This window comes from Lipotes vexillifer, unplaced genomic scaffold (genome assembly GCF_000442215.2).
Source record: "Lipotes vexillifer unplaced genomic scaffold, Lipotes_vexillifer_v1.1 scaffold1187, whole genome shotgun sequence".
Lineage (NCBI taxonomy): Eukaryota > Metazoa > Chordata > Mammalia > Artiodactyla > Lipotidae > Lipotes > Lipotes vexillifer.
In genome coordinates, this window is record NW_006776226.1 from 168,455 (window position 1) to 193,762 (window position 25,308).

The 25,308-nt window shown below is 34.1% G+C and overlaps 1 protein-coding gene across 1 annotated transcript; it reads right to left on the reverse strand.

Moving 5' to 3' along the window:
- Positions 1-2,454: 2,454 nt before the first annotated feature.
- Positions 2,455-23,863, reverse strand: GUF1 (GTP binding elongation factor GUF1). The gene is made up of 17 exons (XM_007450296.1): positions 23,579-23,863; positions 21,553-21,664; positions 21,250-21,398; positions 20,895-20,975; positions 19,919-19,996; positions 18,235-18,318; positions 14,808-14,872; positions 14,005-14,208; positions 12,394-12,533; positions 11,147-11,270; positions 10,664-10,796; positions 9,707-9,850; positions 8,631-8,764; positions 5,773-5,874; positions 4,785-4,904; positions 3,445-3,481; positions 2,455-2,630 (listed from the first exon to the last, which is right to left on the reverse strand). Exons 1-17 carry the CDS (start codon positions 23,741-23,743, stop codon positions 2,493-2,495), a joined length of 2,010 nt encoding a protein of 669 aa, XP_007450358.1. The 5' UTR covers positions 23,744-23,863; the 3' UTR covers positions 2,455-2,492.
- Between the last annotated feature and the right edge of the window lie 1,445 nt (positions 23,864-25,308).

The following is a 25,308-nucleotide window of genomic DNA, read 5'->3' on the forward strand; positions in this document are numbered from 1 at the left end:
TATTTCCAACAGTGAAATTGAACACATACATCTGAAAGATTCTAACAATTAACAGTAGCTGTGAGCTTGCGTTTACTTTTTATTTGTTGTCATTATGCAGTTAGATTTAAATTAAAAGACAATGTCTCTGCCTATAATTCTTAGTTCTGCTCCTTGGGGAGTAAAACATGCTTCCTTTTCTCTGCATATTTTGCTTTTTGTAAGTCCACCTAGTAGAAGCATCACTTACATACCTGCTAATTGCCTATGTGATTGAAATGTATTTACAGTTAAGTTCCTTAAAACATTTAAATAGAAAATTTAAAAATAAATAGGACTGTTAAGATAAAATATGCTGCTTTAATTCTAGATAATGAACTTCTAATAGCCTTAAGTATTACAAATGGTTTTTGAACAGTAAGTGAAATCAGTATTATCTCCCAGTCCCACACCTGGTAATAAAGTGTTGGTTAGTGCAAACTACCTTAGAAGGTCATATAGTTTAGTGAAAAAGCTAAAGACTGGTGCATGGTTCAGCTGTTATTTCTGTGCTTTAAATGTGCTAGCTGAAACAGAGTCAAATCTCCTTTCCATCACTGCCCTGTAAGTTTGAAGTCCATATACTCAAGGTCCACAGCAAACTGCTTTCCTGCTACTTTAACTCCCTAACTCAGGAGCTAAGCTGCAGTTAAGCAAAAAACTAAGTCTATTGAAGGTATTTCCACAAGAGGCAATAAAGCATGGTAGCTAAGAATTGGGGTTTGGAGAAAGAAACCACTGTTTGAATCCCAGCTGTCAAGAGCCGTGATGTTGGACAATACTGGTACATAAGTGTGAGCTTCTTCCCCTGTGAAATGGGATGGTAATGGTGCCTGTACCTCCACTGCCATGTAGTTTGAATGAGGGAATTGTCTGTAGAGCTCAGCACAGTGGCTGTCACATATTGAACTCAATAAATGGTGGCTATTCTAATACTAATAGTTTATGTTATTTTAACGTACACAAAAATCTTAGTAAGGCCCTCTGGGGGATACACAACTCTCAATCATGTTTAGGAGAGTGGCCAGGAGAGAGAACTTAAGAGTATGCTAAAAAATCTGGAAAATACTTTTTGTACTACTATTACAAGTAAACTTTCCCAAAAACGTCAGAGATTAAAGGGGAAAAAAATGTATCCAAACTGTAAGCATACTAATAAGACACAAATACTAAATAGTAGACACACCGTACATACTATGTGCCAGGTACCAACTTGTAACTTTCCCCTGGCAATAATGGTAGAACGTCTTGTCTTAGAAATTACATTAAAATGCTTTTCTAGTTTCAAAAATACTGCCATTTTCTAAAATTTTGATACTTTGGTCATGAGATCTCATAATTCATCTGTTCTACCAGAGCTAGAAGAAACAGGGAAGACAGTTGATTAATTTATGTAACTAGGACTAAGCCACGGGTTATTTAACCTCCATACACAATTTTAGGTAAATCCCCACTATCTGAATTTATAATTATCTCATAACAACCTTGTATAAAATTTATCACTGATAGTCTTATCCCTAGAAGACATTAACTTCATTCAGTTCATTCAAAGTAAAGAACAAAAATCAATGGCTAAATTATTTTATCTTACTGTAATACAGTCTGCCCTCTGGTTTGTTTATTGACTTGAGTAGACATGCTTTGAAAGTAAGATAACCGTTTACTGGCTATGTGACCTTAATTAAGTTATTTACTCAGTCTCCTCAATTATGAAATCTAGGCAATCATTATTAAACTGTCATTAATAACAGCTACTGCTAATATCAAACATCTATCACTTTGCACAAATGCATTTTAATTCTCAGAATAAGACAGCCCCTATCATTTTAATTTATATGCATATGTAAACTGTCTAGTTTCAAAGAAACATTTGTAAAAATTTTATGAAAAACTACAGCACATGTCTAGATGCTGTTATTTGAATATTTAATAACAGATTCATATATATCTAAATATATCCACCTAACAAGTTGATACTTAAGGTGATTATGAAAATATTGTATCTTGGGCTTGAAACTAGATAGAATCTTAAGTACGGGGCCTTTTAGTGTGAGTAAGGAATATGCTTGAAAAATTAAGATTCACTGAGCACTGACTAGGTGTCATGCAGTCTTCTGAATATTTTAAACATATTTAATCTTCACAGCCTGTGGAGGTAAGTAATAGTATAATCCTGATTTTACTAAAGAGTAAACAGACAAAGAGAGGGTAATTTGGCCAACGTCACTTTGCCTAGTGAGTGGTGGAACAGAAATTTGAAACCGGGAAATATGGCTTCAGAATCTATGCTCTTATCCACCCATGACTCTCTTTCAAAGAAAAGCCAAGAGGTTATTTAAAACTGAAAACCTGGAAAGTAACAAGCAAATTTTATAATTTTCATTCTGTTGTGTTCAACATACTATAAATTACAAAGAAAAAATAAAAGATACACAATTTTTAATTTATGAAAATTCCTTATATTTTCCCATCAATTATTTATCAGATTGTGTTTTCAGAACTTTTATAAAAGCATCTTTTGGAACTTCAACATTGCCAACTTTCCTTAGTTTTTTCTTTCCTTCTGCTTGTCTCTTCAAAAGTTTCATTTTTCGGGTAATATCACCACCATACTGAAAAACATTTTTAAAAACTACAAGTCCAAATCACTCCACAGAAAAATAATCCTACAATTACCTAGAGACATCAATACAATTACAAAAACTTTACAATTATTATCCATGAAGTAGACACCTGCAAAGTGTCTTCCTAAGGGTAACTTCCAAAGTTACCCCCAAGCAGATCCTAATTTTACTGTCTTCTCAAAAGAATAAAGGCTTTATTTATTTATTTGTTTTTGGAAGAAGATGAAGATCCTCAAGGAAACCCAGTACAACATTATGCATGTCAAGGAAAAGTTATCCATCTCCTTACTGATTCAAGGGCTTGAAATTTTAGATTTAGCTGTAGTCTAATACAGAGACTCACATAGGCTTAAATGTGTCCCTATGCTAAGGATTTAGAAAAAGCATTTATCATTTAATTCTCATAATAACAATATTTTTTTTAATAGACGAAACAGCAAACTTGGCAAAGTAATGCAGGAGAGATGGATTTCAATTTCAGTTTCAACTCCCATAGTAAGACATAGTTATTGTCTTCAAAATCTGTCCTTATAAATTAAAACATTATCCTGATCATAACTATTATAAAAATGTTCTTAGATAGTTGCACATAAGGAAAAATTTTAAAGTAAAATGGGAAAATGTGATCAAAATGAGTATGCTATTATTAAAGTCAAGCTGAAATTTACCTATTTAAAAAGAAAACATGGAGATGAGATAAAGGGTATTATAAAAACCAACAATGGAAACCAATGTATTTATACCCCCTCTGATTCTAAACTTATAAAATATATTACAAAATAGAACACATGTAGATACGTACGCATTTTGCCAAAACATTTTTCCTATAGGCTTTCACACTGTAAACGAGAAAGTTTTGTATAAGTACATAACTTATACTATTTAAAAGTACTTATTTTCAAAATCAATCTCCCCTTTAGTAAACATATTAAGATCAGGTCACGCCTATATAAAATTGCCGTAAGCAAATAATTAGATAGTTTAAATGCTCTTGTATTTATTTTCATGTATTTGGAATAAAATAGAAAATTAATTCAACATGAATATCAACACAAACTTTGTTAAGAATAAAAAAAGGTCAAGGCTTGTGGGCAGTCTTAAAGAGGTCAAATTTACGCATGGTGTGAGCTTGATTACAACAATTATAAAAGGTCATTTCCAGCTCAACCTAAAAATACTACTACTACTACCACTACCAAAAAAACTAAAATGGTTATTATCTCATTACTAACTCTACCGAATGTGGGTCAAGAGTGACTAGGAATATAAAGAACGATATATTTTACAAAACCCATTTCAGGGAAAACAAAATAATTTTAATATAGTCATTTAAGCAGCAATAAACTAATCTATTTCTATAATGTATCTGAGAAATTTGGAGGATCAAAATTTGAAAATAGCTCCACTTTTTTGTATTTCATAAGAAGATATAAAAGTCTTCTTTAAGGTATTCTCTACCTCAGCACATTTATGTTTGAATGATTATTTGCTGTTTTAAATTGCATTTTCCTGGATGTCCCCTTATTATAAATAAATTTCACTCTGCCTAATCTCTGGGCATTTATGAAACACAAAATAACTAAAGCAAAATGGTGTTAGGAAATGAAATTCACTGCAAATACAGGCTTACAATTTATCCCAAGACTACTGCAAACCCCTGAAGCCTAACATGATACCAGCATTCCTCTCTCACCTTTACAATTTACAACCTGACTAGCTCTGAGGAAGTGATATTAAATGCTTCAAGTAAAAATCATAATTTAGTTTTGTCTCTTGCAAGAATTACCTCCCACACCTTTTTAATTCCAGTTCCTATTAGTTTATAATCTACTTAAAGGGATAAAACCATAAAAACTTTATAGAAATTCACTAACCATGAAATTCAGAGGGGTCACTGAATAAAATAAATGGAAATAAAACTCCTCACAGCATATATATTAATAACTAAATAATTATCACCCAAAAGTGTCGTATAAGTTATTCAAAGTAACAGTCATCACTTTAGTAGAATTAAGAGATTAATGTATCTATAAGTAGGAATAAAGTTTAGGACAATGTTAAATTTTTTAATATTCTTTCATTTTCTATGTATATCACTGCTAAAACCAACCAGTGTTGGTTGAAAAATGAATTTCAACTCACGTTTCTCTTGCAATGATTTTGCTTCCAAGAGCAGCTTGAATTGCTATCTCAAACAGCTGCCTAGGAAGAGAATCCTTCAGACGTTCACATATGGCTTTGCCAGCAGAGTATGCTTTGTCTCTGAGATAGAAAAAATGCAGTTATTCACATATCCTAAATAAGAATATTTAAAGTAGCTTTCTAGTTAATATGCATAGGCAATGTAAAGGCTATTAAGGAGATACAAATAGAACTTGTTTAACATAAGCACCACTTAATCTCTGAATCATATATGACCTTTCTGATTGCAAAACTAACAATCTATTACAGAAAATCTAGCAAAACACACATTAGAGAATAAAAACCATCTTTGATGGGCTTCCCTCACCCATAGAATACCACTGTAAAACATTCTAGAATGTTTGTTAAACATATATCCATCCTTGTAGTTATTTTTCTGCATATTTATATTTAATTGTTTTTTTACAGTTTGGATCATAGTGTTTATGATATATTCTACCCTTTTTTACTTAATAGACATTTTTTACATCACCAAGTATTACTCTACAGTATAATTTTAATGGCTTAATAGATTTATTATATGGGTGCCCCATAATTTATTTTAACCAATCAACTATTTCTTGAACATACAGGGGATTTCATTTTTCATTATTATAAAAGTTTTAATGAAAATAAAAAACTTTTTGTTCTCAATTCTAAATTTATCATAGTTTAAAAAACATTTATTTTGTCTCATGTGGTAAGGGAAACATTTCTTTCCATGACACTACTATTTTTGGCTATTGTAATTCTGTTCTCCTTTTAACAGTTTGGAAAGAGAAGCATGGAAAAAGAATGGAAGGAAAAACTAGTACATGGAAATATAATTACCTTTAATTAAGTTTTCAAAATGTAGCTGTCAAATAAAAATGAGCAACCAATACTTAAATGAAAACATGTCAAAAAGTGGGTACTTTCACATTCTGTGATTAGTTTCTATTCAACTTACTTGTGTACAACAGTTACTAGCTCTTCTACAATATTTCCATTCAGTAGAATATCCATTTTTACAAGTTCTGCAGTCTGGTAGCCTGCATCTTCGTAGTCAAAACTAACAAGGAAAAATGTCCAAGTGATAGATAAACATTATTATTTCCCAAGAGATTACATTTTTTTTCTTTTCAAAATATCTTTTTTCTCCCTCCTGCCATATCCTTCCCAAAAGATATAACTTTCAAACAAAATGTTACATATAAATTTCAGATGAATGGATCTACATGACCACGGTAAGGAACAAACGTCCTAATCTTTTTACATTTATGAAATTAGGTACAAAAATCAAGGGGAACATGCTCTACTAAAGGAAGGGGAAAAAACTGTGAAGCCAGGCTAGGAAAATGGATCACTGAAAGAAAATGTCACCTACCCAATGTTCCCTCCTAGCAGCTGGCTGGCTGTAGACAACAGTATATTCTAGTGAGTCATTCTCAGACTCATGAGTTGGGTTTCTTTTTAGTTTTCTATTACCAGTTAAATAAATGCTACGACAGTGCTAAGCAGCCATTAATAAATGAGACTTCTGGACTTCATATATGGCTCTTCAGTGTGAAACTTCACAGGGCTTTTTTGAGAATGAAATGAGTTAATACATGTAAAGCACTTGAACAGCCTAGTACATAAAAAGTGTTAAGAACAGAGCCTAGCTGAGCACAATATGCATTTAGTAAGTGTCAACTATTTCTATTAACGATATGGTCAAAGCTTAAAGTGCTAATCAAAACAGGTTTAACTTAAAAAACTGATGTCTTATGACAGAAAATTTCAATTATGCTTTCATGTCTTTGCAATTATGGACGAGAACATGTGTATTCCTCCTGCCTTTATTTTATTTATTTTATTTTTTTTGCGGTACGCAGGCCTCTCACTGTTGTGGCCTCTCCCGGTGCGGAGCACAGGTTCCGGACGCGCGGGCTCAGTGGCCATGGCTCACGGGCCTAGCTTCTCTGCGGCATGTGGGATCTTCCCCGACCGGGTTACGAACCCGTGTCCCCTGCATCGGCAGGCGGACTCTCAACCACTGCGCCACCAGGGAAGTCCCTGCCTTAATTTTAAAACAAACCGGTGCCTAGAGTTGCAAAAGTTTGGCTTCAAAAGGTTTTCAGTAGGAAGGTCACTAAGTGACACTAATACTCTCTAAAACCTGATTACTGTATAAAGTGTTGCCAAAATCCTTTCTTTTTTCAACAAACATCATTAATCATATACTATATAAAGGTACCATGTTAAGTACTATGCAGAATAAGAGATAAGACATAGACTTAGTCCCTACACTTTCCACCTTGTTTACAGCTTTATAATTTTCTATGCTCCAAAATCTTAGAATTTCAATTTTTTAGACTGTGAAAAATTATCCACATGCATTTTTGAACATAAGAATTACCTTAATTTTGGAAGCTGGAATTATTTTTGCATAGTTCAAAATAAACCATGTTCTCTCTCTTAATGTGAAATATATTTAATTTTCCAAGCTAAAAGATTTTTAAGACCACTTAACTCAGAAAGTGGTACCCAAATGCAAACTAGAATTCACAGACTTTTGTTAAAAGTGTTATAAACACCTAGTAATCATTCTTTTAATTATAGTAATTGTTTAACAACTTGCTGTCTCAATTCAGTTTATTTTAAATTACATTGCTACTTATTTGCTCAAGCTCTTGTCTGAAAGAAGACATAGGAAAAAAAATTCGGTTACGTATTAGAAAAAATAAATTCTCAATACAAATAAACAAAGAAGATTCCTTTGAGAATCTCCTTTGAAGAGTTATGCTGACTCTTCACTGAAAAGCTCATTTCACAAAGTAAACTTCCAGGTCACTGTAGCATGTTCTTCAAAACGCTGGGATCTTTCTTTGAATGTTAATTTTAAGTACGAATGCACATTCATACATGTTTTACAGATATGAACATTCACTTTTCCATCAACTTCCCCATTATATTTTACATTTCCTTTATATCCCAGTATATGCTATCCAGTAATGTAGGATTTTAGGACACTAAGGGCACCTAGAGTTATTTGCCTTAACAAAAAATACTCCCACAATGCTATATTATATTCTTTCTTCAGTTTTACCAGGCTGTTCCTCCATGTACTTTTATGGGATAAGATAATGGTTTTCATGATGCAAGACCACTTATTCCTGAGAAGACCAAGTTACTGAAGTGTTCACAAATACAGGGGCACACCTAGCATTTTTTACAGACTAAATACGTACTTCTATTTTCCAAATGTACACAGATGCTCCTAGGATTACATAACATACAAATACATTTTAAAAGTGTCACTGAGGTCATAGTAGCTTTTTCAAATTATTATAATTTTTAATCGAAATACAGGAGTACAACTTCTCCCATGAAGAGGGCACTAAAATTTTTGCCATTAACAGAGGAGTAATAGGGGCTTCCCTGGTGGCGCAGTGGTTGAGAGTCCGCCTGCTGATGCAGGGGACACGGGTTCGTGCCCCGGTCCGGGAGGATCCCACATGCCGCGGAGCGGCTGGGCCCGTGAGCCATGGCCGCTGGGCCTGCGCGTCCAGAGCCTGTGCTCTGCAACGGGAGAGGCCCGCGTACCGCAAAAAAAAAAGAGAGGAGTAATAGTTTGATGAATCAAAGAAATTCATTCTTCCATTAAGCAAATTACAAGTACTCTGTAACACCTATAAGGTTGCTCCAAGCTTTTCTAACCTTACAGTGTGATGCTCAACCATCTTCAAGATCACTGAGATTAATTAAGTAGAGTATTAGTAAACACTTGCTGGTCAATATTTCATAAAAAATTGTCTAAGTATCAGTTTCCCATTAAATTTTTACCTAGCATATCCAGAAGACAGAGATTTCAAAGAATCATAAAAATCCACCACAATTTCATTCAAAGGGAAGAGATATTTAAGCATTATTCTATTTTGATCAATATACATCATATTCTTCTGAACTGCTCTTCGAGCCTGAAAAGGGAATAAAAAATGTATTGAATGATAACCTTTTCAAATAATGGTTTATTTAATGAATATAGAAAGATGTCAATTATCAACTTTAAAGAATGGGCAAAATGAAGGAATATTTTTTTAATGATCTAGTAAAAACATCTGACCAATATTTATAATACAGGAAGAACCATTTTGTATCTCAATTACAATATATTTGCTACCAAAGCTTTTAATCCTTTGTCTTTATCAAACTACTTTGTCTTTTTTAATTATACAGTATTTCATTTAACAATAAATGAAATTAGCTACAGATAAAGTCAAAGTTCTAATTTCTTATTTTACAAATAAAAGAAATTTAGGCCCAGAGAAATTAAGCGACTAAAGTTAAATTTTTTTGTGACAAGACAATTAAAATTCAAGTCCACTAGTCATTTGAGAGTCCTTTTCAATATATGTCAGAATATTTCAAATACGTACTTTTTAAGGACTATGATTATATCAAACTTGTGGATTAAATCATTTATTACAATGTGGCAAGAACTAAAGCAAACTGAGGAATACCTTTCAAACAAAGGTCTCTAAAGTATTATAATTATCTTTCAAATGATACTCAATTTCAAATACTCAAAAAGGCGAAAGGAAATTATACTTTTATCTACTCAAGTTAAAAGGGCATCAAATTCCTTTCCTTTAGGCTAAAATATCAATTCAATAAACTAACATAGATGATCAAAAATTCTGGCTCTATTTTCTTATTTAAAAATCAAAATACTGTAATTATATATATGTATATCTACATGTATAAATAGGTAAAATATATAAAGATATAGATCTTTATGAAAATTTCTTTTGTTAAATTCAATGTGCACTGCGGAGAGAAACAGTTCAAAACCTAAGCTGGGTACCACTGTTTGAGAAGACTAAAGTTTACTTTTGTATCAAACAGTATTACATTTATACCTGGCAAAGCATCATTATTTTTCCAGTATATTCATCTGGTGTGATAATGGTGCCCAAAACAATCGGCTCCAAATATTCTGTTACTTTTGACTCATCAGGGAATTGTGCAGGATTGATGATTGTAATTTCCTTTTCTCTGTATTCCTAAGAAAAATCACCAATAGTTAAAAAGAAATCTTAATAATTACAATGTTTTAAAATTTGTTATTTATAATATATATTAGAATTTACTGTTACTGAATGTGTTGGAATAAACACAAAAGAATTCCTAAAGGTTAGAATATTATCTTAACACACTTTAGATTAAAAACTCTCCAACTGTAATCTTTAACATTAATAACCATCATTAATACATTCTTGTTATTGACATTTACTAAAACACATTGTGTACACCACTTAGAAAAATATGATGGAAGAATACATTTTAATCTGCCCCTTATAAGGCACTGTAAGTAGTTTCCCAAGTTAATTTTGTTGGAAAATATTTACAGATGCCAAAGTTAACATCTGTTTAAAATGAACAGATTGCCACTTAGACTGAATACAATATTGTCTCTACTGTTAACTTGAAATCTAAAATTTCCTACAACCACGTAGGACAGAATGCTTTACTTTTCATAAGATGAATTACTTATGACCGAAATTATACTCTTCATCTTTGTGCTGAATTTAGAACAGTATTTTCAGAACTAACTCTACTTTTTACCCTTAGTAACAGACTAGTATTGATAATGTGGAGGTTTTATCAGGTTAAGAAAACTACTGCATAAATTAGCTCTCAAGTAACTTCTCCATCATAAGGTAATTCAACTTTTATTACTACTAATCAAGAAATATTTAGTTTTAATAGCTATTCAGCTACTGGTGTACTAAAATATTTCTCTTGTATTCTGCACACACATACACACACACATACATTTATTGAGTTTTCCTTTGTATGCTGACTCACAACAGTACCTTTATCAATTTTGCTGATGATAGAACAGCTTTATATGGAACAGTAGGTGTTGTCAAAATAACAGAAGCATTATATTCTTGCTCAAGTCGCTGGTTGAAAACTTCCATATGCAAAAGTCCAAGAAATCCTAACCTGGGGGAGAAAAAGCCAAACTCCAAAATGTTTATGTCCCACGGGCTGTATTTTCTTTGATGAACATACTGCTACTTTGTGGGGGAGGAGTGGAATCAAAAGAGTCATTCAATCTATCACATCATAATTAAATGCTAACATAAATTCATTAAATAAGATAAAATCTTCTATTGGTAAAATAGCTTTAAAACTTACCCACAGAATATGAATCCACAGTGAGAAATAGGCAGACATTGTTTAGTTCATTTTACACTAATAAGAACTTATCTTCAGAAATGTTAAAGAGCAATAAACCATTTAAACTTTACTCTTCAATAAAAATGGAACACTACAACATAACTGAATCTTACCTCCAGCCAGCACCTAGGGCAAGGCTACTATCCCGATGAACTGTCACACTGGAATCATTTAGAGTCAGTTTTTCTATAGCACTCTTCAGGTTATTATATTCAGATTGGTCTATAGGGTACATTCCTGGGGACACAATGATTTCTAATTATCACATGTGAAATGCTGCCTAGAAAAGCTAATATGCACAGCTGCCAAGTTCAAAATTAATCACTTAGCTTTTAAATTACTTTCTGTATTTCACTGACCAAAATACTGGTTTGCTAAGAAAACTATAAATATTAAGTTAAATCGGCTTCAAAGTATTTTGCGAGTTTCATAAACTTTGAATTTACCACTAGATTCACACTCAAAGTGATGTTTTTGCTTTTGCAAAAAATACAGAGAAAACAAAAAATAACCATGGGAATTAAGCCTATCAGGAAAATACATTGTGTTTATTTTAAGAAACAAAAGTGCAAGACATCCACAACCACAAATGAAATTCCATTAGCAGATAAAAAGCAGAGGTAGAAATGAAAACAAGAACTACTGATTCATCAGATTCTCTTTCACCTCAAACCCAAGTCCTCACCTCTTAAGTTCTTCAAAATCCAGATGACTGACTTTGTCTTAACAGGGGCAGGGAGAGTTAAACAACATTTATAATTCCCAATGAGAAATACAAAAGGGAGAAAACAAGGACTGGATACCCAGTACAGAGTAACCAGATGACCTTCAATCAGGTCTTCCTTTTTCAAATGTATGTAATATAATGCAGAAATAAGAGGTTCTGAAGTTATGCATACATGAGGTGACACTCTTCTCTGCCATGTCTACACTAGTATAATACAGTATTAAAGAAACGCCAGCTAAGGGGAAGGCACTCAATAAATGTCCACTGATAATTAGTAATAAAAGCATCCTAATTAGGAAAGTATTTCAAACACAATGACCTACTCTCTAGTGAAACAAGAAGGAAGTTCATATTACTGTGCTCTTCCAATATATCAGAGGGCTTGTTTAAAAGGTTAAGTTTTAAGAAGTCCTAAAAGAAATTTAGGAAATTATCTCCCACATAAAGTTTCACCATACATATGCAATTAACTGCTATGTAAATAGCACACCCACAAAAAAAAAAAATTAAGAAAAACAGAGTAACTGTTATTTTAACAGGAATTAGCTGCTCTTTAAAATGAGTATTTCTAATAATTTTTATTTCAATTTAGAGTAAACTGGCCCTTATCCTTTGAATATGTGCGCTCCTCACCTGCAAATACCATTGGCTTCGCTGATTTAAACCCAGGCAAGGGTTCCACTGGTTGTTTATGTAAATATAATGTATCTCCTATTTGTGCTTCAGTGACATCTTTCATCCCAGCAATCAGATAGCCCACCTGTCCTGCATATCTAAATAAAATTATTATATGGAAATATTTACTGTTTTCATGTTTCATGTGCACACTCACAATCAGCTCTACTCTTCTAGGAAATGATCACACTTTCCAAACAAAACCTCATCAAACTGAAACTAAGTGCTACATATCAGTTCTCAACTCTAAGAATCGTCAGCAAAAGAACATCCCATGACTTACAATCCATTACCAAGGACCTCTGCAATACAATAAGCCTAGGGACCTTCTTAATGACTCTGCCCACCTCTGCATATTAAACAACAGTGAAACTGATAAATGCAGAAACATAAAACGCTCCTTGTAATATTTGTTTTATTAGTGAATTATATTACAAATGTCCTTTAAAAAAGAAAAGAACAATTTTAACCAAGCAAAAAAATGTGAATTCTCAACAAATCTGATTATCTGTTTGATGTGCCTCTTGCAGGAAAAGAGCAAATCCAAGATTTCAGAGTTGTAGCTTTTTTTTTTTTTTTAAAGCAAACTTCCTAAATGATAATTTCCATTTAGGATGAGATACAAAAATCTTTACTAAAGATGCAGTAATTGTCAATATACATGCAACACAATATAGACAGACTTTGCATAGCACAGGGAATTACAGCCATTATCTTGCAATAACTCTTAATGTATAATCTATAAAAATACTGAACCACAATGCTGTACGCCTGAAACTAATATAATACTGTAAATCAACTATACTTAAGAATATAGACAGATTTTAGAAATATTTGAGAAAATTACAACAGACTTTATGACTTTCAATTACCTAAAAAATGACAAAATAGTGCAGTTTTAGACATACAACGTTAAACTATCAATTGTGACTGATACAGTCACCTGGTTCATATCTTGAATTTGACAAATGATGAAACAAACACCTTAGAAAACTATGTGCCCAAGGTAATCTATCTTAGTATCTGGGGTACTGATGGAATAGGCACTCAATAAATATTTGTTTTATAAGTGAACTCAGAACTCAGTTTTACAATGTACACTACCTTGCTAACCTCACACGCCATAAATTCTTGTTAATCAAAGTTTTACCATGAATTCCACACTAAAGAAAACAATTATCGAATTTTCTTCACTATTTTATGTTGAAAATCTAATTACAAAAAAATTAAATGTCAAAAATTGATACCCAGTATGGATATGGATATGGATGAGAGAACTATCTCTTTCACTGTCTCATCAAGTACATCAATGTTGGACCCGGTCTGCAACCAGAATGTAAAATTAGTTGTGGCTAGTCAAAAGGAATAAAAAAATACATCACATCCCTACTGTCCCTCACACATGAGATTCTTTTTCAAAGAGGATTCACTATGTAGTTGCATTCAATAATCAGGTTTTGTTTTTTTTCTAAGTTACCAAATTGGGATCATTCTAAGCACACCAAGTTAAGAAAGGCTGTGACAGAAACACATACAAGTGTCTTTTAATTACTAATGCAGATTACTTACAATTTGTGAGTTGGCTGCTCATTGGGATTCAGAACTCCTACTTCGTTAACTTCATATGTCTTTTGAGTATGCGCAGATACAATTTTATCTCCTTTGGAAACCATGCCATCAAATAATGCTACATTGGCAATCACACCCCTATACTGGTCAAAGGTGGAGTCAAATACCAAAGCTCTCAAGGGATTTTTGCGATGCACTTTAGGACTATTAAAAATAAGTAAAGAACAAGCACTAATAAATTAAATTTAAATAATAAATAAATTAAAATCTTAATATAATGCCTTTTAACTCAAATATCATGCTTAATTTATTCTAGTACAGTTGATTAACTGACAGCTAAAATAAAAGGACCTTTCTATAAGGTATAATGCCTATATTAGTTTTAATTTGACCTCAAGTTTTAAATACATTTTAAATGACTGTTTTTAAATAACTTATGAAACTGATTAAATATATTTGTTCAGGATTAAGAAAAAAACAATAATTACCAATGTATTCAAGTCTATTGCAATAATTGTTAAGAGCTCCCTATCATCCTTTTTTCTTTTATTTTTCTATACTGTATTTGCCTTCTATATGTTACTAAAAATAAATTAAAAATTTATTCTCACTGACTGTGAAGAGTACATTTGCCATAGCTACTAAGCTAAAATAGCAGATCAAATTGATGGACCTTGTATTGTTAAACAAATAGTATAAAAATAGTATAAATAGTATAAAATAAACAAATAGTATAAATAGTATAAACAAATAGTATAAATAGTATAAAATAAACAAATAGTATAAAAGAGCAAAATACATACGGGGGTATTCTTTTGATGACTGCCTGAAGAACACTTTCAACATTCGTTCCAAGTTTAGCAGAAATCTAAAAATATGTATGTGAAACAAACACTGAAAAAGTTAAGACGTCACTTTTCTATCCTTGTGACTGAGCTTTATAATTAGAAGGGAAAAAGAACTCTAAAAGTTGTCAATTTGCTTGAAGAACTTGGTAAAAGGAAGCACAAAGCATATAGCATATCAACAACTGCCCTTCCATTACAGTTAGGTGATTCTCTGGTATTAAATTAAAAAAGCATTCTGATTATGGTATTGAAAGAACAGTGGACTAAGAGTTCAAAAAAATCTGGGTTATAATCATCACTCCACATGTAATAAATGACTTCAAACAATACACATTTCTTTAAGCTTCAAATTCTTCAGCTGATAAATGAACTGATTTTTCATATTTTACATAAACCTCAAGGTTGCTGTGTGAATAAACAATATTTGTGGATATCATACAGGTAACTGTAGGGCATATTATTACTATTGTTCTCACACTGAAAATACAGGTCAAAAGACTCAAAACACATACGCATTTGACTCACCTTTGTCATGACCAGTAATTGAACTTATCTCTGAAATCTTTATTTCAAACCCAATTCCATGAATACTTCCTCTTACCCTTTAAAGTCCCTCTAGATCAGAGTTTCTCAACTCGACACTAAGGACATTTTGGGCTGGATAATTCTTTGTTTGGGGGGCTGTTCTATGAACTGTAAGATGCTTAACAGTATCCATGGATTCTCATCTACCCACAAGATGCCAGTAGCATCCATCCCCCAGTGTGACAATAAAGGACTTCAGACATTGCCAAATGTTTCCTAGGGGCAAAACTACCCCCTAATGAGAACCACTGCTTTAGACTCTAGTACATTCTTTGCAACAATCCTTTAAGATCACAACCTCTAATCCACTGAATAGGCTACATTTTTTTTTCATTATCCATTCACCCCCTGCCTCTTTTCCCAGCTGAGACTCCAAGGGTCCACTGTTTGTAATCACTCTGTTTAACTACTTTTTATTCTCTATCCTAAGCAGTTGGTAAAACCTCAACTGTGACTGCATTCAACTATGTGCCTTTTCTATGCCTATAATCAGAGCAGCTTAACATTGCTGGAGAAAAGTCAAGTAACTGGTCTGGTTGGTTTCTGTAAGTTCATGACCACAGATCTCAACGTGCAGTTAACATTTCCTGGTAGTCCCAGGACACATCCCATACTAAATTCACATCGTCGCTCATTAAGATAATTCACACCACCTTCCTTTTCAATCTACACATTTTCCCTATGGCTAATTCACTCTCAGATACGTTTGCCTCTTACTTCATTTAAGGAAACAGAAAACATCAAAAACTCCTTTACCCAAACATACAAATCCATCTGCACCTGTATACACAACCTCTTTGCCTTCTCTCTTGTTACAATCTATATTCTCACCTCTCTGAAAACTCAATCCTTGCATCCTCCTCTTCTGAATCCTACTCTCTAATCCTTCTCAAATTCTTACTCAAAACCCCCTACAAATTGATAATAATGTAGTGTAGTCTGGCTTCTAGGACCTTTTTTCTACCTACACTTCCTCCCTAGGAAATGGCATCCATTTCTGTGGCCTCAATACTACATACATGCTAGAGACTCTTAAATATCTTTGACTCAGCCCTCTCCACAAATGACAGAATTGTAGATTTATGCAATATCTCTACTTGGATGTCTAATAGACATTTCAAACCCACTATGTCCAAAACAGAGCTTTTCATTTTCCCACTATGTCTGTTCCTCCCCGAGTCCTCTCCATATTAACAAATACCAGTATTCAACCAGTTGCTCAAATCCAAACCCTCCATGATTCTTTATTTCACTTCCTTACACATAACACACCAGCAAAATCTACTGTATCCACAAAATACACATCAAGTTTGCCCACTTCTTCAACATCAGCAGCACATACTTAGCCACCACCATTTTGCACCTGGGCTACTACTACAAGCTGGTTTCCCCATATCTCCTCTTACCCTTTTTTAATCCATTCTCTATAAGGCAACCTGAATGATCAGCTTATTTTCCTCTCTTGCTTTAAAATTCTTTCATTATCTTAAAAATTTAAAACCCTTTAGCACAGCAAGAGTCCCAGAATGACTTGATTCCCACCTAACCTACAAAGCCGTTTCATCTAACTTGTCTTCTTTCTGTTCCTTAAACATGCCAAACCTTGCCAAACATGCCAAGCCTTTACACCTGCTCCTTCCTCTTCCAGAAATGCATTTCTCCCAACTCTTCATTTCTTCAGGTCTCAGTTCATCAGAGAAGAATTCCCTAAGTTACTCTGCATCACAGCTCCTCTCTGAGAAAGACTTTTCATTGTTAAGTATGGTAATTCCACCTGGAACAATACACTCCGTTAATGTATTTCCTTGATAACATATGTCTCATTCAATAATTACTATACTTACTTCTCTTTTTACTTATTCAATGAGTGCCTCCCCAAGCAGAATATAAACACGAGATAGAGGTCTTGCCTGTACTGTTCACTGCTGTTGTCCCTAGCTGGCGCACACCAAATTAAGTATATGAATGAATTTTGTAAAGATTTATTAAAATCTGAACAGTTAATTATACTTCAATATAACATAATACAAGTCATGATACCATAATTTCAGAACTGCCTTACAATGAGGTCCCTCTTCATAATGAAAACCATTAAATTCTATGTATATATCCAAGAAAAAAAATTATTGCTTTTTCTAGTTATTACCAAGTTTATATAATCATCCAATGTGTTAAAATTTAAAAAGCCAACCAAAAAAACCCACTTCATCAGCTGAAACTTGATTTTTCAAAACTCAAACAAGATTGAAAGTGGAAGCTAAACATTATATTACTGCACTGACAGACTTACTACACAAGCATGTAGCACAGCACAGTTCAGGGATGGCTATTTAACACACAAAGCACCATTTAAAAGGTAAATTTAAAAATTCAAATTTAAAATAGTATCAACTGATATAAATAAAATCTATTTCCAAGAAAGATATGTACATATGCCTTGAAATTAGTCTGACCCTGCTCTTCAAAGAGAATATTTCCATAGAGGCAAAATGGCATACAAGAAATAATACTATAAAGAGTTTCAGGAGGCCTACATTTTAGTCCTGGCACATTAGCTAACTAGATCTATAACCTTAAGAAAGTGATAAAATCTTTGACTCTTAGTCCTTTCAACTGTATCATAAGAGTAATTTCTATCTGTCCTAACCATATAATAGGGATTTTGGGCAAAGATCAAATGAAATATCAGTAAAAAGAACTTTGTAGAACTGTAAGATAATAATATACTTAGGCCAATTACCTGAGATTTTTGAAAGTAAAACCAAGTCTTCTAAAAAAAAAAAAAAGAGTATTTTACCTTAATACATTCATCATTTGGAATATCAAACACCTTTTCAATTTGTTTTTCAACCCTTTCAGGATCAGCATTCTTCAGATCTATCTTTAAAAAAAAAACCATTATGTCTTAATATAATTAAATTAAAATGTATTATTTATTAGTGGTATTTGGAGATAGATAAAAGCATACCTGCTTTTAAACTAACTGACCCCTTTATGATTTTATTTTCAAAAGTATTAAAATAAGAATAATCTAGAAAAAGGCAATATAATTTTAACAAGCATGGCCACTGAAAATAGGCAGACAGCAGAGCAAGCATGAAACTGAGGCAGTTAGCTATTCAAGGCAGAAGAGTTGAATAACACCATGTAAACCAATTTTATAAGTTAGATATAACTTATAACAACAAACTGTGTTACCTATAAGCAACCTTGCTTCTTTTAAACCTAACTTCAATATCAAAAAATAAAACTGAATGCCATGCAGATTTTTAATTAAGACTCTTATTAATTTTAAAATATAAAAGTTAAGCTTTATCAACAGTGCTCAATTTAGCACTTAACTGTTAAGTGTCCTGTGTTACACTGTTTCATCCTAGTTCATAAGGTCCTTTTCTTTCCCTTTATATGGTTTAGTCCAACACTATTGTGCCTGCCCTGACCTTTACTACAGAAACAGCCCCCCATCACTCCATGTAAGTCAGGGAGACCATCTTCTCAACTACATGCCAGGGTATAGGAGTTTGAGTTGCAATTTTATCATATGCAATTCAAAGAAATAAATCCCACCAATATACAACTGACCCTTGAATAACAAGAGTTTCAACCACACAGGTCCACTTGTGTGCAGATTTTTTTCAATAAATATGTAAAAATACACTTGTAGAACATCATGTGCAAAACCTGTATTGAGTGGATAGCCTATCCCTAGCAAAGGCATAAGATGAGTGATATTTAACATAAAATTAATAATGTGTTGGTTTTCTTACTGTTTTATAACTTTGCTTTCAAAGAATTACATTACTATACAGTATGCCTCTCATAACTGGAGAAACTGCGTATCAGCCTATAATTATATATAAGCATATTTTTTTTAATGTAGCAATGCTTCCAATACTGCTATGAATGTGACTGTAATACTGTATGCCATAAAATCTTTATAAGGATTCATTCATTAGTGTATATGCTAGTTTTCCATGAAGCAATCACATACAGTATCATACCATAAAGCAATCACATTTCTGCTTCATTATCAATGCGTGAATCATTATACCTGCAAATAAATATGAAGTTCTTTTTCACATTATGTTTTAATTTTTTGAAGTCTGGCGTCAGTAATACATATAGCATCTACGGTGTTTTGTATCACCTAAGACAATATTGATATAAGTACTGAGAGATGATTCACCTTATAAACAGATGACATAAACTTAGGATATTGATAAATAGAGTACTGTAAATATATTTTCTTAGCATTTTATTTTCTCTAGCTTACTTTATTGTAAGAATATAGTATACAATACATATAATATACAAAGTATGCATTAAGAGACTGTTTAAGCTACTGGTAAGGCTTCGGTCAACAGTAGGCCATTAGTAGTTAAGTCTGCGGGGAGTCAAAAGTTACACGCAGATTTTTGACTTTTCCTTTACATAGTTTACAAAATAAAATAATAGATAGCACTGTTGTGCTAACAAATTACCTTGTTTATGACTGGAATTACCGATAGCTGTGCTTCAAAAGCAAGAAGGAAGTTTGCTACAGTTTGGGCTTGAATACCCTGGAAATACCAAGACACAAGACACTAAGATGATCATTCCACCATTTATGGCAAAAGTTGTAATTCAAGACCATTCCACACATCCTCATCAAAAGCAAAGGTACAAGGCAAACTATGGTATCTATACTTCCATGCATCTGGATCATTCCCTGTGAAAATTTCTTTCAGTTCAGGAAATGTTTTTTAGAGGGCACTGTATTAGGCTTTGGAGACAAAGCAGTAAAACACAGATCCTTAAGGACCTCTAAGCCTCCCAAAGGACTCCTGTGACACATTTTGTAAAGCCCCAGTATATGTATGTAAGGTAGAGACTGACTCTCCCTGACAGGCTCAGGGAAGATTTAACACAACAACAACAAAATCTTTGGGTTTTGAATGAAGAGTCTGTGAGAAACAAATATATCAAAAGCTTACTTTAAATAGTACATCATAGCTCTTGTATTCTCATCTCAATGTTTTTATGGTTATATTTATACCAGAGAACTTGGTAATGTTACTGACATGTTTCTTTAAACCTAACACTTTCCAAATTATTACCTTAAAAACACCCAAAATGACCTCAAAAATAAAGATTTTCAAGTTCTGCTAAAAAATTGAAACCTCAGATTAAGAACTGCTTAAAATTGAGGGTTTTTTGGTAGGATGTATATATAACATGACATACTTCAAAAATCTCTTGAACAATTCCTCTTAACATTTTTAAAAGAATGAACTAGTCAACTTCACAGACAACTTTAGTGTAATAAAACTTCAAATTAACAGGACCAAAACATAACTTTAAGTAATAAAATAAATCTTATTTTCTTCAAACACAAAAATTCTATTTCCCAAAGCATTTTAAGGAAAACCCTGGAACAACCAAGTAGCATATCACGTCATATAAAATTAAAGTACCTACCTCATTTGCATCCACCACAAGTAAAACACCCTGGCAAGCTGAGAGTGACCTGGATACTTCATAACTAAAATCAACATGGCCCTGAGAAACAAAAAATATTAATGCCTCTAAGTGTTGGAGTTTAAATGTTTCTTAGGGAGGGGCACTATGGTAAATCTATTGACTCCACTGGATAAAAAGTTAATAGGTTTCTTTTTTAGCCTGTGCCTGTGAAACAACTGACACTAACATAAGAACCCTGAGAAAACAAAAAGCAAAGTTTAATGTTCAGTTCAAAAACTGAAAAAAGGATTTGTCTGCAGTATTAATACAAGGCTGACTTTAACAATAGAGAAAAAATTGATATTAAATTTACCGGTGTATCGATGAGATTTAAAAGGTACTGCTTTCCTTCGTAATCATAGAAGAGAGACGCTGTCTGTGCTTTAACAGTGATTCCTCTTTCTCGTTCCACTTGCAATTTATCAAGAACTTGTTTATTATTTTTTGTTTTATCAATTGCCCCTATAAATAGAAATGTTTATTGATATTTCTATGAGCTTTTAAAAAGAGACAATACTGCATATACAATTAAAACCAAACTTTTAAAAAGCATGGTAAAAGTAATTATCAATTATTCATTGCCATTAATTAGGTATAGAATATAAAATGAAAATACCTGTTAGTTCCAGGAGCCTGTCCGCTAAAGTACTTTTGCCATGATCCACATGTGCAATGATACTGAAATTTCTAGTGTTTTCAACAGGGAATCTAGACATATCAATTTTTTCCTAGAAAGGGGAAAGACATATTACATTTATGAGTATAAATTGTGCACGATATGAAACAAGTATACTAAATTAAAGAATGTTCTTTTAGTCTTCTTAGAACAATTTCATTTATAGCATTTATATTGTTTATATTATTCCTCTGACAGTAAAGAGACGTATGGCTAAAGTAGTATTACAAGCAATGGATTACAACAGGACCATCAAAAACATTGGTTTCACTGTCAAACGTGACCAGATAGCTAAATAAAAGTCTCTTTTTTCCATCACTCGAGGGCCAACGAGGAACTGAATGTATTTTCATGAATGGAGAACACAAGATACGTAAAACTCCTCTACAGCCTTAAAGCAGCGGTCTCCAACCTTTTTCACACAAGGGACACGTTTCATGGAAGACAATTGTTCCATGGATGGGGGGCAGGCGGAGGTTCAGGCGGCCATGCGAGTGATGGGGAGCGATGCGGGGGCGGCAGATGAAGCTTCCCCCCCTGCTGGCCCTCACCTCCTGCTGTGCCGCCCGGTTCCTAACAGGCCTCAGACCAATGCTACCACTGCCTTGGAGCACCTGGTCTAAAAAAATCTCTTGAAACAAAAAAGCTACAGAGAAGCTGAAAGAATAAAAGGAAAAGTTTTCGCCCCCATCACATATTTAATCAACAGTCTACTTAAAAATGTGTACTCCTAGTAGAGCCTTCAAAAGTTTAATTTAGATGATTTTGTTATTTGACAACTTCTTTGGAGAGAGAGAAGGAAAAAATATGAACACATCAGGAAAAAAAGCCTCTTATTTATCACTTTAATTCTTAAAATATTTTGAAAAGTTAACTTCTGATTTTTAGTTGCATACACCTTTACTGTTTTACTGAGACTCACTGCAAATTGCTAAAAACTGACATTGCTAAAAACTGACATATCAGTTTTTTGTACTCAAAACATTTCATTTTTCCAAATTTTCATCTCCTAACCAGCAAAAAAAAAAGTGAGATTACAATGAAATACACAACTCTCATGAGCTTAAGTTTCCTTTTTTTGTAAGTACTCCAATACAAGGTGCACAATAAGAGTGCAACTACACCTGAAAGGAATTCTGCAAAAAAACTAAACCTGATTTGTTTGCCCCGTGGATTTCCCCCCCACCACTCAATTCAAAAGATATACAATCCTGCACCATTTTTAAGATCTGGGAATTGCAACATAAATCCATTTTACATTCCACAGGCATTTTAGAAAAGGGTAAAACCGAATAATTATAGTCTTTTTTATCCACAGTTACTCATAACTTGCATTCAGTTACTTTACTGCCTAAACTGTTATCTCTTCACAGTTATCAGACAGTATAGTTTTTAAGAGTCAATGAAGCCCCACCTCCTCCAACCACAGGAAGAACTGCACAAGCCTGCTCCGGCTGAGGCTAAACAAAATAATAAAACAAACAGAAGCTAAGGCATACCCAGCACTCCTTACAGTCTAGGTACTGGGGTAAAAGGTCTGTGCCTTACACCGCGCAAGCCTCACAAACAGCCATTCGGAGCTTTATGAGCATCTCATTCAACAACGGAAGAAACAGTCACAGAAAGGTCAGGTAACTTGCCCAAGTCCCATGGCTAAAAAGTTGCACGAAAATGGAACGAGCAGCTTCCGCAGTAGGCTTTTAAAATTAAATACATGCTGAGACCAGCACCTCGCATAAACAATAAAACAGTTCTGATATCACCAATGAGGAAAGTTAGGGCGTGACTTGCCCAAGGTCACACTGGTGAGCAATGGAGTCAGAAACCCGAGCGGAGCCTGCGCCCTTCTCAGAAGCGCAGCCTGCGTTCACAGGTAGTCCTAGGAAGGGTGACACATTCCCAAATTCGCCAGGAGCCCCCTCCCAAGTTTTAAAACTTGGCTGACAAGAAACTCAGAGGCGGTCACCTTGCGGTCCGCGGAGCTGTAGCTCCTGTCCGGAGCCTTGGACTCGGCTGCAGCTCCCCGGGTCGGCGCGGGGCGAGGCCCTGGAAGCCCCCGACGTGCAGCCCGCGTGACGCAAGCCGCCAGCGCGCGTCTGCGCCAGCAGCCCTGACCCGCAAGCGTCCACATCCCCCCGCGCAAGAGAATCGTCAGGAGAGGGTCCCGAGACGCGACGGCGCCATCACCCCCGGCTCCGTTTCCTCCAAGACGCCCCCGCTAGGAAATGACAGACAGGATTCAAACACGCTTTCGGAAGCAGGGAGGAAGACAAGCTGGGAACCACGGCCCAAATAGCGGCCCCGTCAGGACACCCAAGACGCTCGGCGACTCGCTGACGTCCGGACGTCGCATGACGTCTTGACGTCAGCGTACCTCCGCGCGGAGCTGTAAGGAAGTCACGTGAGGGAAGCTCTCGCGGGCAGTGTTAGCAGTGCTCTTAGCGAAACCTTGGGGGTTAACCTACCAAGTGGTAAAATACGAGAGTAACTTTTAAAATCTGTTTAAAATCTGGAAGCTGAGGTGTATTCTCCATGTTGTCTGCGGTATCGCTAGAATTGATGTGCATCCGAATGGAAACGGGCAGTAAAATTTATTGCAATAATGTATCCTAGGAAAGTTTGGGCCAGAAGTGAAGGAGGAAAAAAATTACATCCTGAAAGCCCTCAATCTCTATCACCTTCGGGTTACCACTTCAACAGTGTTTACCTTGTGGGGCAGGCAGAGCTCTAAGGTGGAGGATAATGATAAGAGATAATGAGACCTGTATACCACATCTAGTGTCTGTCTCCCACTATCTCTCGTGGGCTTTTATGCAATATCCAGGGTCTGGTACAGAAGAAAAGCAGCAGCTGTGTTGAGTTCACCATTGTACTGTTTCTAGTTTTTTCTTGGAACTACTGTAAAACAATACTTGATACATCACTAATTGCTACTGTCATCTTACAGAATGAACTTAATAGCCACCTTGAAATGTATTGAACACAATCGTTTCTAATAATTCATATAAGTTAGTGTTGCCCAAATTTCAGTAATTTGCATATTATCCTCGATTTTCACCATGTCCCCATACCACTATTAATACGTGATATTTTTCTTTAAATCAACTTACCTTTTATACTTGAATGAGTTTATTTTAAAAGAAAAATTTGTATCATTTTCTATAAATGGAAAAAGCACTGTGACCTGTCCTAAATTTCAAAGTAAAAATAAGTGTAATTAATAATAAATGTGATTCAATTCTAAATAAATGTTACCTGATAAAGGCTCAGAATCTCTCTTGATTAAAAATAGGGATGAATAAGCATTAAAGAATTTTAAAACATAGCACCAAACTGAGATAATTCTTCTTGACCTAATCAGCAGTATTGAAGTAAAATTGAAAGAAGAATTTTCTCTGTATGATTCAGTGTCCTTAATGCCATGTCTATGCTCAGCCTAAAATTATCTTGGTACCTCCATTAGTCTCACACTTTGGGAATACTGTAATATCTTATGTGGTTGACATTATCCTCCCAGACCCAAGATGAAATATGTATTTATTAGAAAAATACTGAGCATGCCTGTCATGTAATGTACTAGATGTGCAAACTCAGACAAATTAAGCAAATTGTCTGAAATTGTATAATAGGTAAATGGAAAAAAATCTGTATTTGAATTCAGATTAAAAACCAAAGCTCAAACCTCTACAATACCTA